Source organism: Ciconia boyciana, chromosome 5, assembly GCF_034638445.1.
Source record: "Ciconia boyciana chromosome 5, ASM3463844v1, whole genome shotgun sequence".
NCBI lineage: Eukaryota > Metazoa > Chordata > Aves > Ciconiiformes > Ciconiidae > Ciconia > Ciconia boyciana.
The window spans coordinates 38,064,517-38,092,214 of record NC_132938.1 but is presented as its reverse complement, the minus strand read 5'-3'; the positions used below and the strand labels follow the sequence as shown (position 1 = coordinate 38,092,214).

Genomic DNA, 27,698 nt, shown 5'->3' with positions numbered 1-27,698 from the left:
TAGGAATTAGTGGCCCTTTAAAGTCTTGAAACGCTTAGATGAAAGAGGAGATATGCTTCCACATGAAGTCTGTACACTGCAAAAGAATACCTGTGTGTATCTGTTAACAATGATTTTAAAAATCATGATTCAGTTTAGTGTTAATAAAACACAAAGTTTATAAAATGTCTAGAAAATAGTTTTTACATGGAAAGAACTTGCATTCATTAGTCAATCAAATATTTTAAAATTTGAGTGTTTCATATAAATTAAAAAGATGTGCTACATGGGCATGCAGGCATCTAAATAGTGATAAATTGAATAAACTATTCTGTAATAAAAGTTTGGTTTTTCTGATCATGTACAAATATTTAAGTTTGTTTTTAACCCCTTAACATTTGAAAATATAATAAATATAGAAGAGAGTTTGCTTAAATGGAAGGCTTTGTAGCTTTGTATTTTAGTCTAAATTGAGATTCACACAGGTCAAGAAATGCAAGATCTTTTTGGTGAATTTCAAAACAGAATGAGAAAACACTGGCTGCGATTCACAAACTTGAATTATGGTTCTGTAGTAAACTAAATCTCTAAAATCTTTTCAGGAGTGACAATTAATTAGTTTGATATTAAATGTTTAAAATGAAATAGGTGAAGAGTTCTAAAGCAACCTTGTTTTTGCTGAACAGAGTGCAAATGGAGTTGGCTGTTGCTTTGATATGTGCTATAAACTGTCATTTTAATTCTACGTCACAAAGGACTTGACTGATAGTACTTCGTAAAATAATCAGTTGTGGTATTTAAATACTTTAAATTGAGGGGAGCACCCAGGATAAAGTTCTTCTTGAGACAAAGGAGAGAACCCTAATATACAAAATATTAAACAAGATATACCAAGGCCTCAGTTAACATGTGCAGTTGCAAAGTGTTAAAATCATCGAGCTGTTCTTCATTTAGATGTTTTGTCAACTGTTTAAAGATACAAATGATAATCTTCATTTTATTTTAGCACTTTTCTTTAAAAAACAAAAGCAAAATTTCCAAACTATTTCTTACTCTGTCAGAAATGTAGATATTTTGGTGAAGTGTGCAGGACCCAAGAGATTAAATTGAAGAGCCTTGTTTTGAAAACTAAGTGGAATGAAAGAGTAAAGAAAAATAAATAGTAATAGAAACATGATTCTTACTGTAATATTCCTTAAAAACTTGAGGGAAGGAAAAACTATTTCTGACTGTTATTTCCTAATCAAACGGTTACTTGCTTTCTAGCACAAGTTATATAGAATATACTGCCTTGGAGAAGTCTTCCTGCATATCACCTATAATGTTTTTGTAGCTTGCTGTGAATTTACGTGTACATATTCTTGATGAGAACAATTTTCTTAGAATAGAAATTACAATAAAAAGTTGTAGAAGTCTGTATATAATAAACAGACATTAAAAACAGAAACTTCTGACAAGCAGAAGGAAGTCAGACTTGCCATTAAAGCATGCATCCTTATCAGGAAAAAGAAAACAACTCACCTACAGATAGACTTTAGGCGATTCACACGTTATTAAAGCTGAAAAGCTACGTTTTTTCCGCCCAGTTCCCAGTCTGCTTTTGATCTTCTAATCGTTGTATAAAAATGAGAAGTATTGTGTTGTCGTTCACTAGAATTTCTTTGCTAATTTTTTTGATCAGGGTAGCTCGTGCATGAAACTCTTGGGAAGTCTTGCAAATGTTATAGAAGCGCGTCTCACCTGTCATTAATCAGACCTTTCTTTCTCTTCCAGACAGTTAGGAAGCAATCACAGCAATTAGAGAACATTGTAACACATCAGCGGTTGTCTTTCTAATTTTGTTGTAGGTGAATGTAAGCTGAATGTAGAGAAGACTTCCAAGTAAGCTGGACTGATGTGCACAGAGAAGGAATGAAGTATGGATGTGAAGGAACGTAGGCCTTATTGCTCCCTGACAAAGAGCAGACGGGACAAGGAACGGCGCTATACAAATTCTTCCGCAGAAAATGAGGAGTGCAGAGTGCCTACGCAGAAGTCTTACAGCTCCAGTGAAACCTTGAAAGCTTTTGATCATGATTCCTCTAGGTTGCTGTATGGAAACCGGGTAAAAGACTTGGTCCACAGAGAAGCAGATGAGTATACCAGACAAGGTAGGCAAGAGATGTTTTAATTCAGAGTGTATAAGTTATTAGTACCAAGTAACAAGGCATTCTTGCTGTGGGAAAAGTATGTTGTTATACCAGTTTAATCAGTTTTAGTAATACCGTACACACATAGTATGCTTCACTTGTATCTCTGTAAATGTTTTATGAAGATGGGAAAGCATTGTGTACCATCTTTGAAATAATATATGATGTACAGGAAAGTTAAGTAAACGGCCATGTTGGGCAATGGGTCAGTGACAACACTGCAGTCTCAAGTGTGAAGTATTCAGGCCTTACAGTTTAAAAACTAGACCCCCAGCATAAATTCAACTCATTAACAGAGTGCCCCAAAGTTTGTCGCTCCAATATACCTAAAATGTAAATAGCTTCAAAGTGAATAAAAATAAACACATGCAACTGTACCAAGAAGGCCAAGCCCTGTGAACAGGTTTGGGGGAACACAGTATGTGTGGATGAACGTACAAATAATGCATTAGCTCAGTGCCTTTATCTTTTAGCTCACACGGGCAGTAACAGAGCACTGTACAGTGAGTAAGGTGGATTACTTCACGATGAATGCATTTGGGTTTGGGGGATTTTTTTAGTGGATATCTATGATATCTAACCAGATGCTAACAGGTTGCTAGAGCTCACTGTTGAATTTCTGAGTCCAGGACTGGAGAGACATGAGAGATCTAAATATCCATGGAGATGCTCAAAACCTGACTGGATATGGTCCTGGGCAACTTGCTGTAGCTGACCGTACTTGAGCAGAGGGTTTGGACTAGGTGATCTCAAGAGGTCCCTTTTGACCTCAGTGATTCTGGGAGATTGCACTTGGCTCCAGTTAGGCTTAAGCACTTATGCATCACTTTTGGATTCAAAACTGTAGCCTCTGGAATTAGCATTTCTACATTTCCACAACTAAACTACTTAATATAAGGAGAAAAAAAAAAGTTATGAAATCTGTGGAGTACTGTAACCTGGCTATCTAAAAGGATAAAGCTAGGCCAAGAGCTGTGTGAACCTACGCCTCAGTCTTCTGTATAAAGCTATCCTCTCTTTTATGAGGAAACAAGAATAGATTTAGGGGTAGAAAAAGAAAGCTTCCTCCTTGTGAGGAAGTCCTTAGTTTTGATTTTAGAAATGTTTTAAAATATTTTCCCCATTGGTGGTTTTTCTTTATTCCAAGTAGAATAACTTTACATTAGAATTAGAACTGGGCAGATGGTGTTGACTTTTTTGTCTACAAATGTTTGCAAGGGAAATAAAAATATTTCTCTTAGGCTCATGTAACAGGCGTGCTGCTACTGTAGTCTGTCTGCTTTCTGCTGTGTATTTTTGGTTTCTGTGATGTGTTCAAACTTCAGGTCATCACTACTTTCTAGTTTTTAAGTCATGAGTCACCTTGATCTCATTACTTTAATGAGGTAAAATCAAGAGGAAGTCTTCTAAGACCTGTACTGTAGACACTTTCTTAGTACTAATGATAAAATTATATCAAAATAGGCACTATTTATTTAAAGAATTCATAAACTATTACCCAAATAAAGTACTATTCTTTCTAAATAGCAATAACGAAGTGGAAGAAGTTATCTAGTCTGGGATGTCACATATGATGGTGCACTGGGGCTTGGGGGTTTTTTCCTCTTCATTTTCTTCGGAAAAGCACATAATATTTAGCTAACACTTATTGCCTGATATGCAATAAATTACACGTCTGCAGGCCTAAAATGGTAGTCTGGGATATGTAGTGTCATCTTCACCTTTCCGTGGTCTCAGCACTGTCATCTGTGCCCGTTTGATTTTCCTCATTGTCCTTTCAATTCTTTTTGTATGGCTTATTGGCTTCCTCTAATGTGTGCTGGTTTAGCACCTTTAGGGACTACCTGCAAGTTTGATAGGGTCAGGTTATAAAGGGCTTGTTTTGCAGTCTCAGACAGTGTGTTCCTTTGATTCATCTTTGACTGAGAGAATTTACTGCTTCTGGCATTGGAAGCATTTTGTGGAAAAGGTGTTCAAGGTCATTCCAAAGGTTTTTAAATAATGTATAAAACACGCTTCCCTGTATTTATTTTTTTCTCCTCTGTCTAGAAATAGAGTGCAGATATGTGGCTTTGTTGACAGTCTAATTACATTCTAGCCCGCTAAATCAACAGGAAATAAATCTATAAGCAAAAAAGGCAAGTTTTAATAAATACCTTTAATTGGAAATTAATTTTTAAAATTAATCATGACCAGTGTTTGTTTTTTTTTTTCTTTTCCCCCCAGACTGTGTAAAATAACAATATCAAATTTCCAGTGTCCGCTGGAAAGCTACTGGAGCAGTTACATGAGTTTCTCAAGTCTCTCAAATGTGTCACAATTTAAAAATGTCAGTGTGTTTTTGTGGCTGATATTTTGGGGGAAAGCCCTTCAAAGCTTTCTGCTAATGGATCAGAACTTCCCACCTATTTTTCAGGAGTTGTCACAGTACATATCTTTGTGCTTCCTGCTTCCCAAAATCCCATGGTAGGAATTCAGAAAGGGTTGCTGCTGTAGGAGACAAGTGTGCCCTGTTCAGTGGTAGCTTTATCCCAGGAGATCTTTACTTGTGGAGAGGAAGTTCTCCAATTGTCAGTTCCAGTCACAGAATCTTTTTCCTTGTTTGTTGAATTTCTGTTGCTTGAGATTAATTGCAAAATAGAAATAAGAGCCTAAAAATGCATATGTTTGTCATTGTAATTCTAAAAACAGCATTTAAAACATATAGTAAAATATTTGAACATTAAATTGTTATATATATATATATATATATATAAAAAATATATATATATATATATATATATATATATATATATATATAAATTGTTATATAACTGGGATTATTTTGTTAACTTTGAAACCTAGTTGATAAGACTGGAAGGGTGGGTATGCTTGTTTAGGAAATTGTAACTTCATCTAGGCAACATGCTTTCAGTTAACATCAATGAGAGATAAGACCTACTGTGGTCTCCTTCCCTTCTTCTCAAGCCCCTTCATCTATTACAAGACTAGTTTTGTTCTAAACTCTTTAGATAAGGATTATTTAGCCTACTATTTTTAGAACTTCTAATTTAGTTATTTATTTTCACTTCATTGTTAATCCTCACGTAAGATTCAAAAAAAGTGGTAAGCCTGTGAATAATTAAACTCAGCACATAGCAATGGAAATGAAACCAAATGAAACCATGAGCTTATTTTCTTTAAAAGTATTTTTAAACTAGATACTCAATTTTATATTGCATGTTTGAGAAGATACCTAATCTCATCCTTGACAATGGATGAAGCACAATGAAAGACTCACTTTCCAAGGTGTGATGATATGATTGTTTGCTGTTTATGTGTTAGGGAGGAAGAAGACACCTATTTTGTTATGTTTTGAAGTATCCAACTATAATGAGCAGCCTGATTTAAATGTACAACTTCTTTAAGTGAATTCAGCAGCCTAAATGCATGTATTTTGGAATATGCCCAAGTATCTTGCTGAATTCAGGATTAAAGCTGACTGTATAAAGCTGAATTTCTCTGTTCTACAGGGAGAAATTTCTGTGTTTACAAAATTAAACTGCTGTGTAAAGTGATATAATGGACATAGGAGACTGCTATGCAAAAATATCTGAAAGTGTGACATGACTATGGATTGAGAGGGAAAGATTGTAGAAATATAGAAAGTAATTAGTATTTTTAAAATTGTGTTTGGAAAAAATAACTGGAAGTAATAATATAAAAATAAGAAAATAGTTTGGAGGAGATCATGAATCAAATCTGGACTCACAAGAAATGAAAAACTTTTTATACAGGTGCGTTAAGTTAGTAAGAAAAATACAGGCATGCAAAAACTGTTATTTTATTTACCGTCAGACACATGTTAAAGGGTAGAGAGGAATATGCAATACCTCTTAAGGAGTCATTGTTCCATTTCAAAGTATTTTGTTGTTGCAGGACAGTATAGTGATCCTACAGAGTGATCCACATATCACATCAGTGAGTTTTTGCACAGGAGTGGGAGGCAGACCCACGAGCACAGGTGGCAGGATGCACTGTTCATATTTTCATACAAAATAATCACAGCACTGTTTGCGAACTGTGTGAAATGAAAAGCTGAGCAGCGGGACACCTTTTGCTAATAGAAGACCCGATGAGGTAGTGCAGGTTTTGTTAAAATTTGACTTTTTGAAAGCTTGAGTCAACTATAGTTTAGCCTGCAGGTAAAGTTATTTGGTCTTTCTAGCTGGCAGTGAGAATGAGTTCACTGTGTTTATCAATCAGAACAATTCATTTTTAACCAAGCCCCAGCATCAATTTATTTTCATGCTACCCCTTTTAGTTTTGCAGGAGAAAGTACTTGTATGCATGGTTCCGTACCTTTACTCTTCTGGAATACTTAAGTGCCTAAATTAGATTAAATGCCCTAATAACTCCTTGGAGCTGCAAAAAGAGGGGCTGAACTTACCCAACAAGCAAAGAAAAAGAATTTATTTCCTTCACAATAAGCTGGATCGCTGATACAAGGTTGCCAAAAAGCAAAGCTGTGTACTGTACATTACACTGTGCGGATGTATCGGAGCTATCGTTCGGCTGACACTCCCATGACAATTAGATTTAGATACTAATGCAATTAGATTCAGTGAAAGAGGGATCTGAAACAGTGATATATATGCTTTGACAATTTTATGTTATTATTTAAGATATTAAACACTGTCAGGGATACATTTTTAAGACTTCAGAAACCTGAAACATTAATTGCAACTTCTATCCTAATGTAATATGACTCCAAAGTCTATTGCTTTTAAATACTAGCTGCTCAAAATGAGTTATTTGGATAGCAAAATGATTAATGTTTTCAGTCACCATAAATGTCAACTGTAGGATTAAAGGATTTAAATGGTCATGTTTTTAAAATTAAAGCCCGTGTACTTTAAACTTACCTGCCTGAAACAATGGAAGGATAGATAGGTAAGACCATTTTTGACCTTCCACTACCTATGCCTTATTGATGAGCTGATTTTGACTATTGAGTAAGCAAGTGACTCTCAATAGAACTGAATCAGTACATTTTGCAGATTATTTACAAGATGGTATGAAATTATATAGAAGGGACTTTGTGATCTCCTGATGAGCAAATTAATCACTATTCAGTGACACTGCAAGCACTGTCTCTCAAAATCTAAGGCAGCTATTAGAATTAGTGTTTTTATGTTCCTGACTGCAGTGCAAGATATGTCCTGATTGTCATTGTGACAGATACTTTTTTGTTATGCTAAAACACGGCCACCTGCAGTATCGGCCTGATTTAAGTGGGTAACTTCTGTAAGCAGCATACAGTGCCAGTATGTTCTGGATAATTTTGTGGCCTTGAGCTAACCACATAACCTTCTGCCAGAGGTGGGTTTTTTTTTCCCTCTGTAATACAGGAATAATAATACTTACCCTCCTTACAGGCGTGTTGGGAAGATTAATTAGTTTATGTTTGCAAAATGCTTTGAAGATGAAAAGCGCTGTAAGTGCTAAGTAATATTATCATCTTTCATTGCTATACTAGTTACTTCTTAAAGCAACAATAAGAAGTTAATTGGTTTTCAGGTTCCAGGTGATAAGGATCTGTTGACTTTTAGCTACAGAGTGGTACTAAGAAAAACATTTCACTTTGATTAGGAGTATATTTAGCTCATGCTCAGTGATAGGCACACTTGCTCTAAGGTATTCATCTAGTTGAAATTGGCCCCTTGTGGGTCATGGTCTGTAGATGAACTACGGATCTGGAGACAAAGGGCAATTGTGATTCTCCATGGAAAAATCAACCTTGGTTATTGGCAGTAGACTGCTTGGTCAGGCATTTCTACACAGCCTTGGTCCACAGAGTAAAAACCTTGTCTTTGGCTAGTCCAGTTGCAAAATAAGAGAATTAAGTTCTTGGTCATAATGATTAAGGATTTATAAGGTGAGCAAGGGGCCTTCACAAGGACTTTCAGCCTCATGGAAAGGAAGATACTGTAGAGGGTCTGTAACTGCTCTTACATCTTTCCATAGCTCATATACTGAGATGTATGTGCTGCTTCTGTTCATAATAAAAACTAAAGTGAGGACTGGGGAGATAAATGGATCACATGCATGGCTATGAAAGATGACTCCAATGTGTTACCATCTATGGAGAGAATAAAGATAGAAAAGTGTGCAGCGGTTAGAGATGGGGTGAAGGGACGAATGAAAGAGGCTGAAGAGTCCCATCTGTCCCGTCTGTTGATTTAGTGCATAGGGCTGAGAGTCGGGGCTGTAGGCCAAGCTGTGAGTGAGTGCTTATTCCATCACTGGCAAATAAATGCGGAAAGTGAAGCAGAGATGTAAAATAGGAATAATTCTTCAGAAAGATCCTTATACTTTCTGAAATTAATTTGTAAAATGTCACAATTTACTGGCTTGAGTGCCAGTGCTCAGCGTTACTGAGCTTATTAAAGCCAAAAGAGGAAATGGCAGAGCCACGGGAACATGTCTGCCTCAAGTTTTGTGTTTCTACTTCTTTGCTTTGCAGTGCCATAAATATGTCTGAGTCATAAATCCTTTCTTGTCTTCAGCATAATGGACATTTTGCTAGAAAGTTTAAATTAAGGCAATACTACACTACATTTATTATGGGGGGTTTACAGAATGGAAACCCTTTTGGGGAGGTGTGACGGAAGTGTGAGTGAGAGAGGGAGAAAAAGAGGTTTTCATTTCTGCAGAAGTCCTTGGGTCTGTATTCTCCGTTGTTTCTTGTACTAACCTACAGCGATGGTCTGAGCATCTCATTCTGTCCATGCATTGCAGAGTTGATTCCCATGCACGTGGGATACTTGTTTATGAAATCCTACAAATAGAAATGTATGGGGATACTCTGAATAGGTGTGTTGGGCTTTTTCTTTATACCAGTTCAGACCCTGTTGAACTAATCATGTTTTCTACCATGCTGTGAGACATATCCCTCTGTGGGTCTATCCATTCACTTGTGGTGGCAGATGTGCCTTTCCCTCGTGGAAAGGCAGAAATAACGGTAGTTTTCTCTCCTCCACATCTGGAGGAATGGCAGTGAGCCTGAGCTCTACTTTTCATGCTTCTCTTCATGCTACCTCCTTCCTCCTCACCTTCTTTCCCCATTTCAAGCCATATGTCATGTCATTAGCATCGTACGGACCTTAATGTGGCAGTTCATACCTGTCAGATCTGTGGTTGTAGGCTCTCTGCAGGCTGGATATCTGTCATCTCTACTTTGCTTACCCTTGGGTCATATTTTCTTCACATCAAATTTAGGCTTTATTTGTATTTTGTAATAAATGGATGGTGAGATGTTGACGATTTGGTCCCCGGATCCAAAGATTAAGATAGAGGCCTAAAATGTCTATACTGTCATTCTGGTCATGATCAAGACTGTGTTCCTTCCTACTCATGGAGTTGTATTTATTTTTTAAATCCACAGAAACCTCCCCCCCCCCCTCCCCAGCTCCCCCCCCCACTTGCAGCCCATGATACGGACAGCTGTGTTAGTTTCTCTTAATTTAGTTTTTATATTATGTAATCAGAGTCATAAACCCAGATTTTTATTAAAAATCCCCAAATTTGGAACCATAGTGTTTACATTATTAATTCATTTATTGCAATATGATTGCTGATGCTGTAGCTTGAAGCTTTGAATTGTGCAATTGTGAAATTATCTTCAGCTGACTTTAATCTTACTCTGCAGTAACTTCAGAAGGGCTTGATGAACAGTCCTTTATCCTTATACTGGATTAAGAAGTGCTTCTTATGTTCTAGTCTGTGGATTAGTACTGAGGATCCCCTGCCACCTTCAAGCGTAACAGGGAATAAAATTACGAGTCTCCCATACTGCACAGAAGAGTCTGCATGTTTGAACCATAATTTGGAAAACCAGTGGCAGGAAGATACTGTGTTTCATTCGCATTGATTCTGCTCTATTTCTTAAAATAAAAACTTTCCCAGGCTAGCATTTCAATCAATGTCTCCTTGTGATTCTATAGTTTAATGCTAGTAAAAATACATGGTTGGTTTAAATCTTAGGTTTGAAATACTTTATTTGCCACAAAACAATATGTGTGGGGTGGTTTTGAGTCTTACATAAAGCTCTTCTACCAAGAGCGGGACAGTAAGTGCAGCTCAGAGAACTCACAGTATCTGGTGCTCTTTCAGAAGTCAGAGACCATTACTTAGGTCCCCATACACTTCTGAAAGCCCATAAGGAATGGGAGAACTGTGTGGTTAATGTTTGCTCAGAATAATGAGCACTTCAAAATTATATGCACAGTTGCTAACATTTAATATAATTTAATGCTGTTTGTTATTATGTAGTTTATTCGATATATTGGAGAAACAACTGTCTTGCATAGGTATCACAGCTCCACTCTAAATCAGATAATGACAAGAAAGAAGGTTAACATGGAAAAGTGAATAGAGTGGAAAGGTCAAGAAAGAGAGATTAAGAGGTGACAAGGAAGAGGGTTGTGATGAGTGAAGAGAAAAACATAGGAATTAAAAACAGGAGGAAAATGTGATACAGTGGATTAGGATGGTTTAAATTTCACAGATAAAGTTCACAAAAACAAAAGAGAAAATCAGGCTGAAGTAATAACAAAATACTATGCTAAATCAGAAAGAAAAAATGTAAACATAGGCAAAGCTCATTACTTGTCAGTCTTTGCTGCGATTTCTTCCATCCTAGCAAGCAGAACTCTGCAAGTACAGCTTTGAAAACTCCTTTTTAGTAAATATATTGTGAAGTTTGTGTGACAGAATGGATGGTATCACATCTATTACTCATTCTCTCTTTTGTGTAATTGTATTCTACCCACCTAACATTCTGACTTCTGGAGACAGCATTTGTACACTTATCACAATTTTATAGAGCATCCAAGGCCTCTGTTTTGCTACTTTCTTTTTAAAAATCTTTGTCCTTTCATTTCCAGCAAACTTGTTATCCTACTGTACATTTACCTCCAATTCTATGACCTTCCTCTCAAGACCTTTGCTTACAAAGGACCACCTTTGTAAGCGTGCCGCACTGTATTTGCCCCAGTAAATGGAAAAAAAAAATTATTTACAAAGCAGTTACATATTTTTCCTTAAGAAACCAGCTAAAATTGACACTTGAAAGTAGATGATATTTAAGGTCCCATAGGATTGTGTGGAATTCTTGCTAAACCAGTCCATCTCCGTTTTGATCATCTAGGAAGATGACATCTACCCCATGTTCTCAGTGATCCTGTAGTGACTAGCTAGTGCCCTGAGAACAGAAGGGACAGGTTTGCTGCCTGTTGTTATATACAAAGAAGCTCCTTTTCCCACCTTTGACTAGCACATAATTGAACTCTGTATTTGTCAGGAATTAGTAAAGTGAACAGGCCAGCCAATTTGCAGTTAACAGAGCTATGCCTTCACAGTTGTCATGTGTGTGAGGTAGGAAGGCAAGGTACTGTTGAATCAGGTCAGTAATCTTGAGCTCTTGGTTGTACAGAAATGATGAAGCATTTCAAAAATGTGGTGCAGCTCTGTACTGGCTTCTGCCCTACAGAAAGTGTTCAGAGGTATTGAGAATGAGCCTCAGGTAAGGAGCTTCAAATAGGAAAAACATGCCCACTATACAGTGTCTAAACGTGAATACAAAAGGAAATAAGTACTTTCCCCATATCAAAGTAGCAGAAAACAGCATGGCCCTTGCAGTAACACTGACATCGGTGCTGCTTATACAATAAACTTATATGATAAGCATTGTATTATGAGAACATGTTCGTATGCAGTAGTCTGCAGACAGAAAACAAAAACCTGAGAAAAATATTTTTCCTCATTTGCTTTCTAAATAAATGAGACTTCTTTTAATTAAAAAAAAAAATCAGAATTAAGTAGGGAATCGAGGAAATGTAAGGGAGAAGATTGATTCTCCTGAGGACCATGATCATAGTTTTGCATCTGTATAGCTTTAGTTGTTTCACAATTTTTCTAAATTTAGTAGAAGTATTTTTGTCATGTGTTATCACAGAGTGATTATAGGGAAAATGCACTTGATTTTTGAATGGCATGAAGGTGTTATAGGCAGACAGAAGACAAGATACAAAGGAAGAATAGATTAGAAAGGGGACTGACAAGTAATAAAGGATGCAGAGAGAGCAGACATGGCATGAAACTTTGTCAGAAACATAAGCAAGAGCTGAACTAAACAGAATTTTGAGTATGGACTTGGATGGGTTTGGGACCTCTGCCTTTTTGGTACTATGTCTATCCTGTTATGACAAAAACAAAGTCAGCAAAGGCATTCAAACTATAATTCCTTTGGGTTAAAAGGTAGGGGTGTGGGTGTATTTTTATGCTAACTAGGCAGATGCTTTGGAGGCTTTTCACATTTTTTTTTTTTCTTTCTGTCTTTTCCAAAATAGCCTATTGTTGCTGAAACCTGACTTGGTGACTTATCAGTGGTTGATGAATTAGTAAGGACAGTGCTGATGTCTGAAGATGCTGACGAATTCTCTGTTGGTTATTTTTTTGTTCATTCCTTCTGTTTGTTTCTTTCCCCTTTTCATGGTTTTTAAGAGAGTATCTCTGTGTATGTATTTAGTATAGATTCAATTTAGAGCAAGGACTGACAATTGAAGAACCATGGGGCCTTTTCTTTTGTTTAGTAGTCCTCTTCAAAAATGCATTTCCACAGATAACATTTCTAACTTGAAGCTTAAATTATTGTGGATGTCGTTGAATAACTTCCCCAATTTAGGCCAGGGAAACAAATGGGGCACAAGTGCAGCAGGCTTCCATTTAATTCCAGCTGTTAACTTCTGACTTTCTAAAATAATACATAATTTCTGTGTACATCAAACTTGCTTATATGCAGTATTTGATTAAACTAAAAAAGAAAATAATTTACATTTCTAGACAATGTAACCTGTGTGATCCTGGCAGAGAAATATATACACACACACGCTCTCTTTCTCTTTTAAAGAAATAATAATTATATATATATTAACGCATATATATATAAAAATTATGTTGGTATACTTTTTTGTATGCATTTAACTAATGTAGTTAAGGAGGTACACCAATCGTACGTGGATCATTGTTGCAACCACTTTCTATGTAAGCATAACAGGTAGATGTGTATTGTTACCCTTGGCAAATGCTGTGTTTTTAACAGTGGTGGCTGCACAAGCTCCTGAAAGTTATTTTAGAGTTGTTACATTAATTTTGTTCTTGTCTGCACAAATGGAGGGTGTCATCATTCCTTACACTACCCATAAATTGATATTCCTAGCCAAGAGAAATGCAGTATCTAATGGTAGAGTGGTAGTAAACAGCATTATTGTCAGTTTTTAAAACCTAACTTCATGATACATCATCCTAAATAGTCTAAAACTCCCAAAGGTGTCTCCAGAACAAGTCTCCTTGAAACATTGTGTCTAACTTTTTTCTATTTTACACTTCATACTTTTTTTAAAGGAAAGGAAAAAACCCACAAAGCATTATGCCTATCTGTTTATTCTGTATCTACATTTTCTTCTCCGGAATTAGTTCATTACAATCGCCAAGTTGTTTTTAAGTCTTTATGATCTGTTGAGGCACTTATTGTTGGTGGGAGAAATTGCAAATGTGTGTGTAGTGTAAGAAAACGATGATTAAATCCCTCACATTGAAGTCATTCTGGAAAGGTTAATTAGAAACTAAGAACAGAAGAAGGAGAACATCCTCTCTTCGTACTTTTTTTTCCCACTGAGCTCCTATAACCTCCTTGTCAATTTTTATTTTTATTTCGTAGTATTGTTCATTATCAGGTAAAAGCCCCCAACTATTCTGCTGCCCACTAGGTCTGTGTCCCACCGTGTTCAGCTTTGCATGGATCCTGGAAGACTTCCTGTTTTCATTGTTTAGGAATCTTAAGATGATGTAAAATTTTTGTATCACGTATGTATGATTTCCTTTGGGATATAAATTCTTACACAAATACATATTTTTCTATGTCAACTTTTTGGCTTGGGTTTTGTGGTTTGTTTTTTGGTTGTTTTTTTTTCATTTGCGTAGGCAACTTACATGGAGTACAATCCTCTTAGTAAAGCTCTTAGGAGAGCTTTAATTCAGAAGATGATTTAGCCTGATGTTTCTAAAGCTGTTACAACGTTTCTGGGCTATGCTGTAAAACTCAGTGTAGTGAAAAGCTCTAATATATTGAATGTGATGAGAGAGCAATATACAAACCTGCCCCCCTTTTCTGTTCTGGCCCTGTGCCATGCCGTTTTGGTTTTCTTACCATTCATAAGAGGGGAAAAAGAAGAAGATATTTTACATGGAGGTAGGCTGTTGTAAACTTAAGATAAAAAATAAAATCCATTAATAGATGGTAGGGGATATGTTGTGCCTGAGACAGAGTATCCTAGAAAGTGATTATGGAGGATGTTGTTCTATAATGCCTGAAGAGGTTTCTCTTAAAAATAATAGTTTGCTTAAGAGGAAAAAAAAGTGTGTGGGGGGGAATAGTCTCTTCAAATTGATGTGTCTGCACAGATGTCTCCTTGAGTGATTCTCTGAGTGCAAAGGGGTCCTTTTCACGGTGGGGGGAGCACAGGGCTGTGTGGGGCAGGCTGGCAGAGGAGCTGCAGGTTGTGGTGCTTGCCCGCTGCAGCTGGTCTAACTGTGGCTCCAGAGGCAGCATCTGTGTCTGTCCGCATCCTTCCTCACCTCCACATCGCAGCACTGAGAGGTTACGGGGACCATAGGCATAACACCATGTAGCATTGAAGTCAACAGCAGTTTCGTTACTGACTCAAGTAACCTTGTCTTTGGTCAAAAATATCTCTTTTCCTTTCCATTTTGCTCCCCAAAGAACCAGTAAGATGCTGCATGTGCAACTGTGTATACACCTTAGCTGCTTCATGTGTGTGTAGGTACACCTGTATACATACACATGTGCACATGGGCTTCTCCTGTATTTGGTTCTGACTTTAGGCAACTGTTTGAAAATGTAGATTCACGAAATAATGTTCCAAACACATAAAACCGGTGTTCTAGATTGTCACCCTTAGCATATATTTACCAAAATGCAAAATAATAAGCATTTTAGACTCTTTACTACTTTCAGCTCTGACCCTATTACCACTGGGCGGTTTGTTTGGCCTGTTTGCTTCTCTTATTATTTTCAATTCTCACAAAACCTGAAAATTCACGTGGCATGACAGCTTTTAAAAAATGACAAGATACTATCAGTGTGCATGGTAATCCCCTGTTCTTATACCCTTCACACTGTTCAAACATAGTCATAGATATGCTTACTCCTTTTATATTTACCTCCCCAGCTGTATTTTTGTTCAAATATTTATTCACAGCTGCATAATAAATACAGTTTGATTTGTACCTAATTGTAGTAACTGATATTCATTATTTATGGAAGTCATTGTCAGAATTCATTTATGGTTCTGACTGTGAAGAAACGTACAGCAACAACTTCATATGAACGCAGCAGTAAAATAATTAACTGGCTCGCTTAAAACAAGTCAATGGCCAGGGCATTAACTCTTAATATTTCAGGAATTATTTACACTTCTGTATTCACACTTCTGCAATTTTATTACTTTCTGATTGATAGGATTCTGTTCTTGTTGTATTATAAGCTTTAATTATCTTACTAACACATCTTTATGTTAAATGACTAATTTTGGAGAAATTAGGATGCCTGTCAGATTCAAAAATTGAATGTGTGTTCTAATTTGTTCCCAGAGCTATGAAATAACTGTGGGCTAGGGTGGAAAAGCATTATGGGTATTGGCATGCAAATGAGCTTGCCAAGTGTCTGTATACCATAAAATGTCTTAAATCTACGGACATAAAAGTAGGATGAAGACACAGCCATTAAAAAGGCAGTCATTTTTGAGTGTCGCATAATTTAGACACTTTAAGTTATTGAAGTGTCACAAGTTTATTACACCTAATTTATTAATACAATCATTTGGGATTCACTTATGTCTCTTGCTCTGCCCCAAAACAGAGGCTAAAAGTCTGTTTAAAATGCACAGACTCTGCTTCAGCAGTAAAAGCCTAAAATGTTTCTCAAAATACAGAGACATGAAAAGTAACAACTTTACTGTAGACCTTGCAGGTAACGGGTGGTCATGTTCCTGTTTGTTTTTATTTGTGTATTAAAGTAGGGCAGAGAGATCCAGTAAAGACCAAGTGAGTTTGGTTCCCATTTAGTTTTGCCATTGTTACATTAGGTGACATCTGTATGGGGAAAATAGCCTGTTGCTTCGGCCTCTAACCAGGACCAAAAAAAAAAAAAAAAAAAGATAATCCTGACAAATACCTTGTTACTGCTTTCATGCTTTGAAAAAGAAAAAAAAAAAAAAGGAAAAAAAGTTTGTCATTTATTTTTAATCCTTTCATGTTCAATTGGCTTTTCATAGTTTGCAGGTTCTGTTATGTTTCTTTCCTACCCAGGAGCACTTTTGATGTGTTGAAGCAGTTGACAAAACAGTGCTAAAGTGCAGTGTGACTGAAAAGGGGCACCGCAGAGAGCTGGAGACAAAAGAATCCACTTGATTGTAATATGTGCGGAGTTTTGACAAAACACCTTGTGTGATACCTGAGACAATTATACACATGAAGAGTTTTTACTTTTAGGTTCTTTAAGGAAAAAAAAAATTCTCACCTTTTGTTATCTTTTTTTTTTTTTCCCCTAATCAGGACAGAATTTTACCCTAAGGCAGTTAGGAGTTTGTGAACCAGCAACTCGTCGAGGACTGGCATTTTGTGCGGAAATGGGGCTCCCCCACAGAGGTTACTCTATCAGTGCAGGGTCAGATGCTGATACTGAAAATGAAGGAGTGATGTCTCCAGAGCATGCCATGAGACTTTGGGGCAGGGGGGTCAAATCAGGGCGCAGTTCCTGTCTGTCGAGCCGTTCCAACTCAGCCCTCACTCTGACTGATACCGAACATGAAAACAAGTCCGACAGTGAAAATGGTAAGTTCTTACGCATATGCCCATATATAAATCAATGTTTTATTTGCTGTTTTGGTTGACACTCGATAATTTTAAATCATTAAAGGAATGGCCTTGAATTATTTACCTATTTATTTTTTTTCTCCTCCTCCCAGAAAAGTCAATATTCAGTATCAGTCCTAACTAATGCAAGCTTTGGGTGTGATGTTTTAGCTGTAATTTTGAGAGAGTTTAATCACAAAAAAGATTAGCTCTGTTTTATCTCAGGCCATGTCACCTGTTACCCTTTGGGGAACAGCTAAGTAAGTGGTGATAAAGTTGCTCCCCAAGGCCTACTTGCAATCAAAGGTTTCATTGTAAACTCTTTTTCAAGACATCTTGGAGAAGTTGCAGAATCTTAGAGTGGATGAATGAACACAAAGAATAGCTTATTAACAGGGCTCATGTGATTGGAAAACAAATTTGATTGTGCTTTAAACTTCCTAGTTGATGAGAGCAATTGGAATTGTGGTGAAGAGGGACATGTGGCCTTTGATGTGCCTGGGGGACTGGATTACTGTGCAATTAAAATCTGCAAAAAAAATCTAAACAGCAGCTTTGTAGGATGTGGGGTATGACCATTGTATATTAAGGCTTAGTCTTTAAATGAAAAGAGGTTAATACAATTGACTGATTCATTTTTAAAGCTTTTCAACATTTTTTTACCTCCACTTGAGGTTATGAATAGAACCTAATGTGGTGTTAAATGCTAAATGCACAAATCTTAGAAAACATTTTATCTTTAACTTCTTTTTATTTGCAGATTTTCAGCTTTACTAGAATTAAAATGATTGTTCTATTAACTTCATGACTTTCTATATGACAAATTCAAAAGAGGAATAAAGAAAAATTAGTAGAAACGAAAATTAGTGTGATGGCTATTGCCTGCATGTCTACTCGTCATTTTATTAATTTATTAAACCTGTCTGCTCAGCTGTACAAAAGTCAGAGCAATTTTATTTCTGTCCTCTGGCAATAGCTGTAACACATTGTGGGAAACAGCAATGTAGGTGTGTATGTATGGTAATCCCTTTTTTAAAAAAAAATGCAGTTTTATTTTAGACTACAAGCAATAATGTTTAGTCCTACCTAATTATTATTTTAACTTCAGTTTGAGAAGACAAAACCAAAGCTATATTTTGGTATTATTCATACTTGTTGCCTTTCTTCTGGTGGCTGGTTCTAACTGAAGATGCCTGTGCAAGACAGCTGTCTCAGATGGGATCCTCCTTTTTGTGTTGGACTTGATGCTGCGTAGTACATGGGGAGACAGCTCTCAGTGTTCACAGGAGTCTCATCTCATGCTTGGAAAATTTATTTTGAGTTGGAGGCAAGTTTTGAAAGAGGAGGACAGGAGTACTTGCCTACCTCCTTTTGGCAGTGGAGTTTCTCTTGGATGACTTTCAGCTGTAAAGCAATCTACAATAAATTGTTGAGCAGTCCTGTGATTTTCCTTTTGAAAGATCTATGCTGAAACAGACTCTCGAGTCTTTTATAAAACCCTAGGTTAATGATCTTGAAAATACATATTTATATATACACGCACACACACATACAATTTCCTTAGACAGTCATATCTTTACATTACCAAAGAGGTGACTGCTTCAGAATTATAATAGGTTTGGTATACTTTTTTATAAACTTTATATTTACCATTTTTTAAAAAAGCAAAATGCCTGATTACAATGTGCCAAAACTTCCACCATGAGTTTAGAATTAGAGTCTTATTTTATTTTTTCATGTGTGAGAAGACTGTGAATATGTTAGAAAATACATTATTCTGCACTGGTTAAAATTATGCAAGGAATGTCTGATGTTTGATACAACTTCAAAGAGGAGTTTAGTCACTAAAAAGGATTACAGTTGATTTATTTATTGATAAGGAGGCTAGCAGTCTAACTTAAGAAGGTACTGGGACTGCTGTGAGGCTAATGAAATTTTGATGGCTAGAGTGTCCCCTAGGGTTATGAAACATATATAACTCGGACCATGTCATGGGTCGCCATTTTGGTGGAGATGTTACAGCAGTGGTGAAAAGCTTAATCTTCTTTGGTATTTTTCTCTGGATTTTTGTTTCCACTGGATGTGGAAGATTTGGCTGAGAAATTATTTTATACATGTAGTTCGAACTCAGTATGTTAAATGCTCACAGTAGAATAGAAAATATAATTTAAAGCCAGGGAAGCCATATCGTCCTGGTAGGCACAGGTGCTCTAATCAAAGAACCAAACTGCAGGTGTGAGTTTTGTTAATTTATGGCCTGAAGTTAATAGCTGTGCCAGTATACTGTTAAAGTCTGACAAATCTGATAAGGCTTTGAAACCAAAGTTAGAGTTACGAGTCCTCTGTACTGGGTCCCCCTTTGCTGTGTGTGAAAGCTTCCTGACTGAATTTTGATGGAACTGTTTTACAGGTATATGCATTTCTATGCAGCATGTTTACCTCTAAGGTAGATAAGGAGCAACAGGTTATGATGAGCAAAACACACCACCAGATCATACTTTCCTCACCTAAAGGCCTCAGTTCTTGAGCGATCCCACTGTTCACCCAGTAACACTATTCACTGTTGAAATATTCCATTACATAAACAGACCTTATTGGAGTTAATGGGACTATTCACGATGCTGAGAACTGTGACTGAGGTTTATGAACTCAGGATTAACTATTTGTTGAATGTACTTGGGGTTTTCTTTCTCGCCAGTTAGGCAAGAAGAGAAGCTTGGCATCAAAACACGTTTTCCTTTCCTTCCTTGTAATCATTGTGTTTGCTCTTCTGAAATAGTTGTGGATTCCATATCCCTCAGGAAGGCAAAACTCAAGGTTCTGTTGCATAACTGCAATGAATAAGTGGATGAAGTTACTAACTTTTATTTGTTGAGGTCTCAATAACATATCATGAATGCCAGCAGATTTTTTTATTTTTTTATTTTTTAAATTTTTTTTAGAAAACATCAGAACTGTTTTCCAAACATAGGATTTATAGATGTATCAAAGTTTTATGTTACTGCTCAGTAAATCATTCTGAAGAGAAATATTTTTCTTTGAGCTCATTCAAGTTCCATATATGACTCTTGGCATAGAGATTTGTCATGTCAGCCTCCCTGAAGAAGGACCTGCATCTGTTAATCTGGGCAACCTACCAGTGTCACATACAGTATGATGTGTCAATTGGAACACACTGAGCATGCATGTGTTTCTTCAGGCTTTCTTCTCCATTCCTATTGCAAGTTATTTCATAAATGCTGCATCAAGTAATTTATGTTAGTAATTGTTCTAGGAGCTGTGGCTTTGAAATACAAGCAGCCCATCTTTTACATGCTTGCCAGTAACTTTCTGTTGTTAAGCTGTTCTAAGATTACTAAAGCTTGTCTTTTAAACTTTATAAATATTCCAGCAGACTATGAGCTAGAAGTTATAGTTAGGCTTCAAATGGCCCTTTTGCTTAAAGGCTCAATATATTTTTAAGGTATCTTAGAATCCACTTACTTATGTAAATTATTTTAAAATCTATTAAGCTGCAGTCCCTGACTTCATGAGATATCAGAAAGCTAATAAGCAAAACATGAAAGTTAATTGAGCAAGTTATTCCTAAAGTCCAGCTCCTTATGGAGTTATTTATTTATTGTAAAGTTATATGACCAGTTTTGTATGCACTTTTTGTGCTGTACTGAAACTCAGGCTGTGGCAATGATTGTGACTGGAAAGTCAGTTATTTAAGACTTAAGCAAGTCTATGTCACCTTCTATCCCTTTGGAAGCAGTATTGACAGTGCTTCTGAAAAAGAGTTGGGCACTCCAGATAGATGCGTGCCACATAGTTGACTCTGCCCACAGCCACAAAGACTATCTGGACATACAGAAAATAGTTCTGAAGGCACTAGAATGTGGGGGTTTATCTTCTTATTTAGTGAAAGTTTTGTCCTGATGCGGGTTTGCTAGAAGACCAGAGGAGATCAGGATGTAGCAAAATAAAAAGACGAAAGGGAGAGAGGAGTACGAGATCTTGGCCTTAGGCAGTTGTTCTGAATTGGTTAGATAAATGATTTGAAACTTGGACCCATTTTTCACAGATACAGAAAAGCAGATATTCCTGGCAGAATGTTCATTGCTGAGGATTTCTGTAAAGAGAAAATATCAGTTTATCAGCTGCGTGGGCACCTGCTTGCTTCCTCTCCAACTTAGCCAGTTTCTGAAGATAGCATTCTTGTGAACCTAATACTCTCTTGTCCTTCCAGAATGGTGAATTTACTGGCATTCAGATCTCTGAAAACCAAGAAATACATTGGTAAGACACTTGTCAAGACATTTTAAATCTGTTCTCGCTAACCTAGTACATCTATAACATATACTTGAACTCTGCATTCTTAAATAATGAACATCATTCAGGAAGTAGCGTTACACGTTTTCATCTGTTTAACATCCTTCTTTATGCTAAGACGAAACTTGACTTAGGTGAACTCTACTGAATAGGAGCTGCTTGGTACCTGCTAGCCAAATGCTGAGCCTACTGATCAAAACCAGCCACATAACTGATGAATTAATATTCATCTTACTGCCATACCACCATTTACGGCTTCTTCACTCTTTCCCACAGTATTCCATCTAGCAATTATCTACCGCTCATTAAGCATGCCAATATCTCTTAAATCCTGCTTTGCTGCTGAGAAATTTCATGACCAGGAAATCAGTCTGGTTTATTGTTGACAGAAGTCAGCTCTGAAATAATATTTAATATCTAAACAGGCATAGAAATTTTTCTTTGGGTGCAGACACATGGAACAGAAATCCATACACAAAAGTAGTTGTCCCTGGTTTTCTGCAAGATTATAACAAGTTTTCTGTAGTTATGCCAATTTTCAGGTTCTGTTATATTATGATTGTAGTGCTGTGGATATATTTCAGTAAATCTTCCTAGGGTTCACTGTTGATGCAATTGAAAATCATGTTGATAATTCCTTTGGCTAGTGGTAGCCAAAGAGGGAACAGCTGGGCTGACCTTTTTCCAGTAACTTTTTTGGGATCTCCTGGATTTCAGAGGTTTGAGTGTCACTGAACCTGATGTTGAGGAAAGGCATGAGATTCCAAAGGGCCATCTTAATGATGCTTTCATGGTGGGAGTCTAGTACAGAACATCAGGCCAGAAGATGAGGCTCTTTGGAAACACTTAACCAAATCTTCGGATGCACAGGAACTGTAGGCTTAACAGCAGCTGATGGCAATAAAATTAGAATTGGGGTCTGCAAGGAAAAACAAATCTAAGAAGAAAATTTCAGAGAATTCACCCTTGGCTGTTAAGCTTATAAATCCTTCTAATGTTAAGGAATGGTGAAAGAGGTGTATAAAGACCAAATGTCATAGCTTAGGATTTCTCCAGAGATCTGAATTTCAAGAAAGATCCTTGCAGAAAATTGAATGAAGGTCAAATTTCTGAGGAGGAGCTTACAAAGATGCAATCTGGGGAGGTCCAGGCATACAAATAAAATTGAGACATAATCAGCAAAAAAGTGAAGAGTTGAACAGAAACATGAATACTAAGAAAAGGGAAAAGAGGGAGTTGATTTATTACTTAACAGTGAAGGAAGACTGGTAATACATTGCTGATGTGTGTTCTTCTGGTTGTTTTTGTTTCAGCATTTGCTACCTGAGTAACTGATCACAGAGCTAACATTTATACTATTAAATAAAGGATTAGAGGTTACTTAGGTAAATAAAATTTGTCTTGCATGTACGGAGTGTCTACAGCCTCTGGGCTTTTTATGACTCATGTCAGAGAAATCATTGAGGATGGATATGGTTCTGGAAGGCAAAAACAAACAAACAGGACAACTTCAGAAGGAGCAAAGAGAAGGAGGAGGAACCTGCCTAATCAGTTAGATAGGAAACATCCTAAGAAAAAGAAATGTAAAAAGTATATGCTTTATAACAATAAGCATGTGTTTGTACTAAATGAGTCTTGTCAAGCTATCTTGATTTCCTTCTGTGATAGTGCAAGCCACTCATTGATAAGGAAAAAGGATTAGTAAGGCTTCTGACACTGCCTCATTCCTGACATACTCATAAATAGAGACACAGGATTTAGGTTCATTATTGCAAGATAAATGTACAACTTATTGGAAAAATCCATAAAGAATTATTATCAGTATTTCATGAACTAGCAAGTTGAATTACATAGTATTCCACATAGTGTGTCAAGATTTTCTTAATGACTTGGATAATGCAAATAGAATGTTGTAACCTGGAAAGAATCACATAGGCTTTGTAGGACAGGATAAAAGTTGGAGAAATAATTCCACATGAAGAAATGCAGTTCAGTAAATACAAGTGCAAAAACCTACATATAAGTGAGAATAATCAAATTTCCCGAAGGTGAGAAAGACAAGTGGCTGAATCACAGTCCTTTAGAAAATCATAGAATAATTCAGCTTAGAAGGGACCTTTTGAGGTCATGTGGTTCAACCATCTGCTTAGAGCTGGACTAACATTAATTTAGATGAGGTTGCTCAAGGCCTTGTTCAGTTGAGTTTTGAAAATTTACAAGAAGGGAGATTCCACATCATCTCTGGGCAACTGCTGCAGTGCTTAACCAACTTCATTGTCATTTTTTTTTTTCCCCTTTATATCTAATCAGAATTTCCCTTGCTGCAATTATGACCACTGCCTTGGAAGACCAAAGTTAGATTTTGACCTTTTGCTTTTGCCTTTTGCAGACTCACTCAGTTTCTCCTTGAGTTGTATGCTTCAGCACTCCAATCATCGTGGTCAGTCTCCACTGAATTCACAGAATCGTAAAGGTTGGAAAAGACCTTTAAGATCATCGAGTCCAACCGTAAACCCAACACTACCACGTCCACCACTACACCATGTCCCTCAGCACCTCATCCAAACGTCTTTTAAATACCTGCAGGGATGGTGACTCAACCACTTCCCTGGGCAGCCTGTTCCAGTGCTTGATAACCCTTTCAGTGAAGTAAAATTTCCTAATATCCAGCCTAAACCTCCCCTGGCGCAACTTAAGGCCATTTCCTCTTGTCCTATCACTTGTTACCTGGGAGAAGAGACCGACCCCCACCTCTCTACAACCTCTCAGGTAGTTGTAGAGAGTGATAAGGTCTCCCCTCAGCCTCCTTTTCTCCAGGCTAAACAACCCCAGTTCCCTCAGCCGCTCCTCATAAGACTTGTGCTCTAGACCCTTCACCAGCTTCATTGCCCTTCTCTGGACACGCCGAATTAATTCCAGTTTGTCAATGTTGTATGAGTACTAACAAGCCCCAATTGAATGTTGTACTCTAGATGTGGTCTTCAAATGCTGAATGAAAGGGACTAATCACTTCCCAGGGTATGCTGGCTCCGTTCTTCTAAATGCAGCCCAGTGTGTGGTTAGGCCTTATTGTTGAAAGGGCACACTGCTGAACTTGTTGTCCATATTGACTCCCCAGGTCCTTTACTACAAAGCTGCTTTCCAGTGGTGGGCTCCCACCTAGTACTGTTAGATGAGGTTATTCTGCCTTTGGAATTCATGAGGTTTTTTCAGCCAATTCTTACAGCCTGTTGAGATCCCTCTGAAAGGCAATCCTGCCCTGCAGTGTGTTGATCACTCTCTCCAGCTTGGTGTCATCCACAAACTTGCTGAGGGCACATTCCATCCTATTCATTCTCAATATGTTAAATGCAGTACGGACATAAAACAGCATCAGGCCCAATATTAGCCCCTGAGGAATGCGATTAATATTGGCCAACAGTTGGTCTTCGCACTACAAAACACTATTCTTTCAGCTTCTTCATACAACCAGTTTTCCACAAACTGCACTTTGTAGCTCACCCATGCAGTCCATCTCTCTCCAGCTTGGCTACCAGGATACTATGGGAGACCATGTTGAAAGCCTTGCTGAAGTCAAGGAAAACAACATCCGCTGTTCTCCCTTTGTCTGCTGAGATAATTATCTGTTCATAGGAAGCAATCAAGTTGTTTGGGTGTGAGTTGCCTTTGGTAAATACATGTTAGCTGTTCTCAGTCACCTTTTCCTGGAGCCCTGTCCAGGCATATGAAGGATAACTCCAGCAGTATTTGTTCCATAATCTTCCCTGAGAGACTGGGGTGAGGCTAACTGCCTCTACTTCCCCACATACTCCTTGCCCTTCTTGAAGATAACATGACCTTTATCTTCTAAAAAGTCATCAGGAACCTTCCTCCATTGCCATGACCTTTCAAGGAATCACAGAGTGCCCTTTCAATGACATTGGTCAGCTCTGCTAGCACCCGTGGATGCCTCCTGTCTAGTCCCCTGGACTTGTGTATGCCCAGCTTGTGTAAGTGGTGCCTAACAGCTCGCTCTTCCTCTGCAGTGGTAGGACTTCTCAACTGTGGTTGAGCTTTGGCTTCCCTGTCCCCCATCCTGCATGTCCAGGAAACGTTTCTGTATTCCTCCTGGGTAGCCATCAGCTGAAGGTTATAGGGGTTATTTGTCAACGATGTTTTCTGTGGTATGTGAGGGTTTCTTTCACGACCTTATAATGTGTCTTTTGTATACAGCCCGGCTGAAATAATCAGACTACTGCACTCAGCAATGCTAAGACAGAAATACTGTGTCTGTGACTGGTTTTGGGACTACATTTTGAGGAAAATGCCAGCCAACTGAAGGCCTAGAGAAAGGTTAACAAGAATGATCAGACGTTTTAAACACACGACACTAGAAGAGATTGGGAGAATTCAGACTGTTGCACCTAGCATGTTCTGTCTAGATATCACTGCTGTTATAAAGGCCATGTATGGCGATTAGGACCACAAGCAAACAATGCAAATAGAAAAAGTAGCTCAGACAATGGTGTTCCAAGGATAGCTCGGTGAAAGAGATTGCTGGGGAACATGCGAATATTTCATCATCTAACATGTTTTCCAATACAATTCTAAAATGTTGGTGTAGTTCCTGTCAGTCTTGATTTGTGGGAGAGGATGGACAAAAGAAATTCTTCATTTCCCTTCTGGTTTTGTTTTCTGAGAGTCAATTGTGTTATTCAACCCAAGAATTAATGAGCAGGAAGTGTGTTGAGAAAATGAAGGCTATAAAAATGTTCTGCAATTTACTATAATATTAATATTTATATCTTGTTTTTTCTTCTAATTGGAAATGGTTAACTTTTCATAGAATTTTTTTTTTCCCCTCCTCATTTTAAGTTTGATATAAAAATATTGCTGTTCAGTCCCCCTAAACAAAATGCGTTCTTCTGGACATGCTTGCGCAAGGAAATCTTGAACAGCTCTTTTTAATTTAAGCTGTGTTTTAATTGTGAGGTTGCCATGAAAGCAAAGCATGCTTCGCACATCTATAAACTGATGATCTCTGCTGTTTTGATTTGGAATGTGGTTTTGATGTCCTTGAAAAATCACAGTGGTAGCAGTAAATTGTTTTAATTAATGAATTAGAGAGCAACAGATTTGCTGAATCAGTTTTATTGACATAATTATCACTGGAATAAAAAGGAGCGAAAAAAAAAATCTGTCAGATCTGTGAGATTATTTGGTTTGTTGTCATTTGGAAGCAAGTTTCTTAGCCACCACTTCCTTCATTTCCTCTATAGTTATGTGGATATAGGGGGGTGTGTATACATATATACATACACATATACAAACATACATTTATATATTCATTAGACAACAGCAAATTATTGGTAAAGTCTAAATAATACCAGTTCTATATAAAAAGTAGGCTTATTCATATTCAGTTGTGTTAAAGGTGTTTTTTAGGCTTAATCTAATTTTGATTTGAAATAAGATTTTAATTGCATTTACTTGTATAATTAAATATGTCTTTAAAGGAAATATAGGCTGTGCTATTGTCAGAGTATCACTAATACTTATAGGTGACAGCCTTTGTATGCTGATCAAATAACAGCTGGAGAAAACTTGTCAAGATTGTTGTTGTTGTGTTTTGTTTTGTTTGTTTTTAACAAAAAGCTGCAAAGGCTTTTGGAATAGACAGTTCTTTAAAACTAAGTCTTATTAAACCCATGTAAAGACTTATTTTGATGTTTTCTGGATAAAAAGTTCTATTTCTTTGATTCAGATGAGAATTCAGTTTGAAATTAAGTTTCAAGTCAAATTTGAAAATTAATTCCTTTCACAATTATTAAAACAATATATGGATTGAACTGGTCAGAACTTTTTTTGGTCTATATAATGGGCTGCCTGATCTGTTGGCAAAATTTAAGCTTATTTTTCTTGATTTAAGGTGGGAAGAAGATGAGGTCTCAAATCTCAGGAAAATAAATGCTTGTTAAGAAGCTGTGGTTTTGATTTTTATTCAACCCCCTCTCATTCAGTATACCATTTTCTTCCTAAATTATATAGATTTTGTGTTTAGTTATCTGTTGCTTTCACTTATATGGTGTAGAGATGGAGAAGTGTGGTTTTGGCACACTGAAACCAAGGAGAATAATATTGGGGTTTTTTCACTCCACATTAGAAACCTTTCAGTGGAAGGGCCTTTGATGCCTGCTGCGATCATTGTGGGTTAGTCCAGGTTTCTATATAGTACATGGAATTTGCAAAATACTTATCAAT

General features: G+C 37.1%; 1 protein-coding gene across 6 annotated transcripts in view; it reads left to right on the top strand.

Moving 5' to 3' along the window:
- Window positions 1–27,698, top strand: part of TENM3 (teneurin transmembrane protein 3) — a 503,184-nt gene that overhangs the window by 172,793 nt on the left and 302,693 nt on the right. For 5 of the 6 annotated variants that reach the window (XM_072861207.1, XM_072861209.1, XM_072861205.1 and 2 more), the window contains 2 exons: window positions 1,827–2,129; window positions 16,845–17,123. In XM_072861207.1, coding sequence (XP_072717308.1) covers window positions 1,898–2,129; window positions 16,845–17,123 — 511 coding nt within the window. In that variant the 5' untranslated portion in view covers window positions 1,827–1,897. Of the gene's footprint in view, window positions 1–1,826; window positions 2,130–16,844; window positions 17,124–21,375; window positions 21,426–27,698 lie in introns of those variants that run through there. The other variant, XM_072861211.1, reaches the window with a different exon arrangement.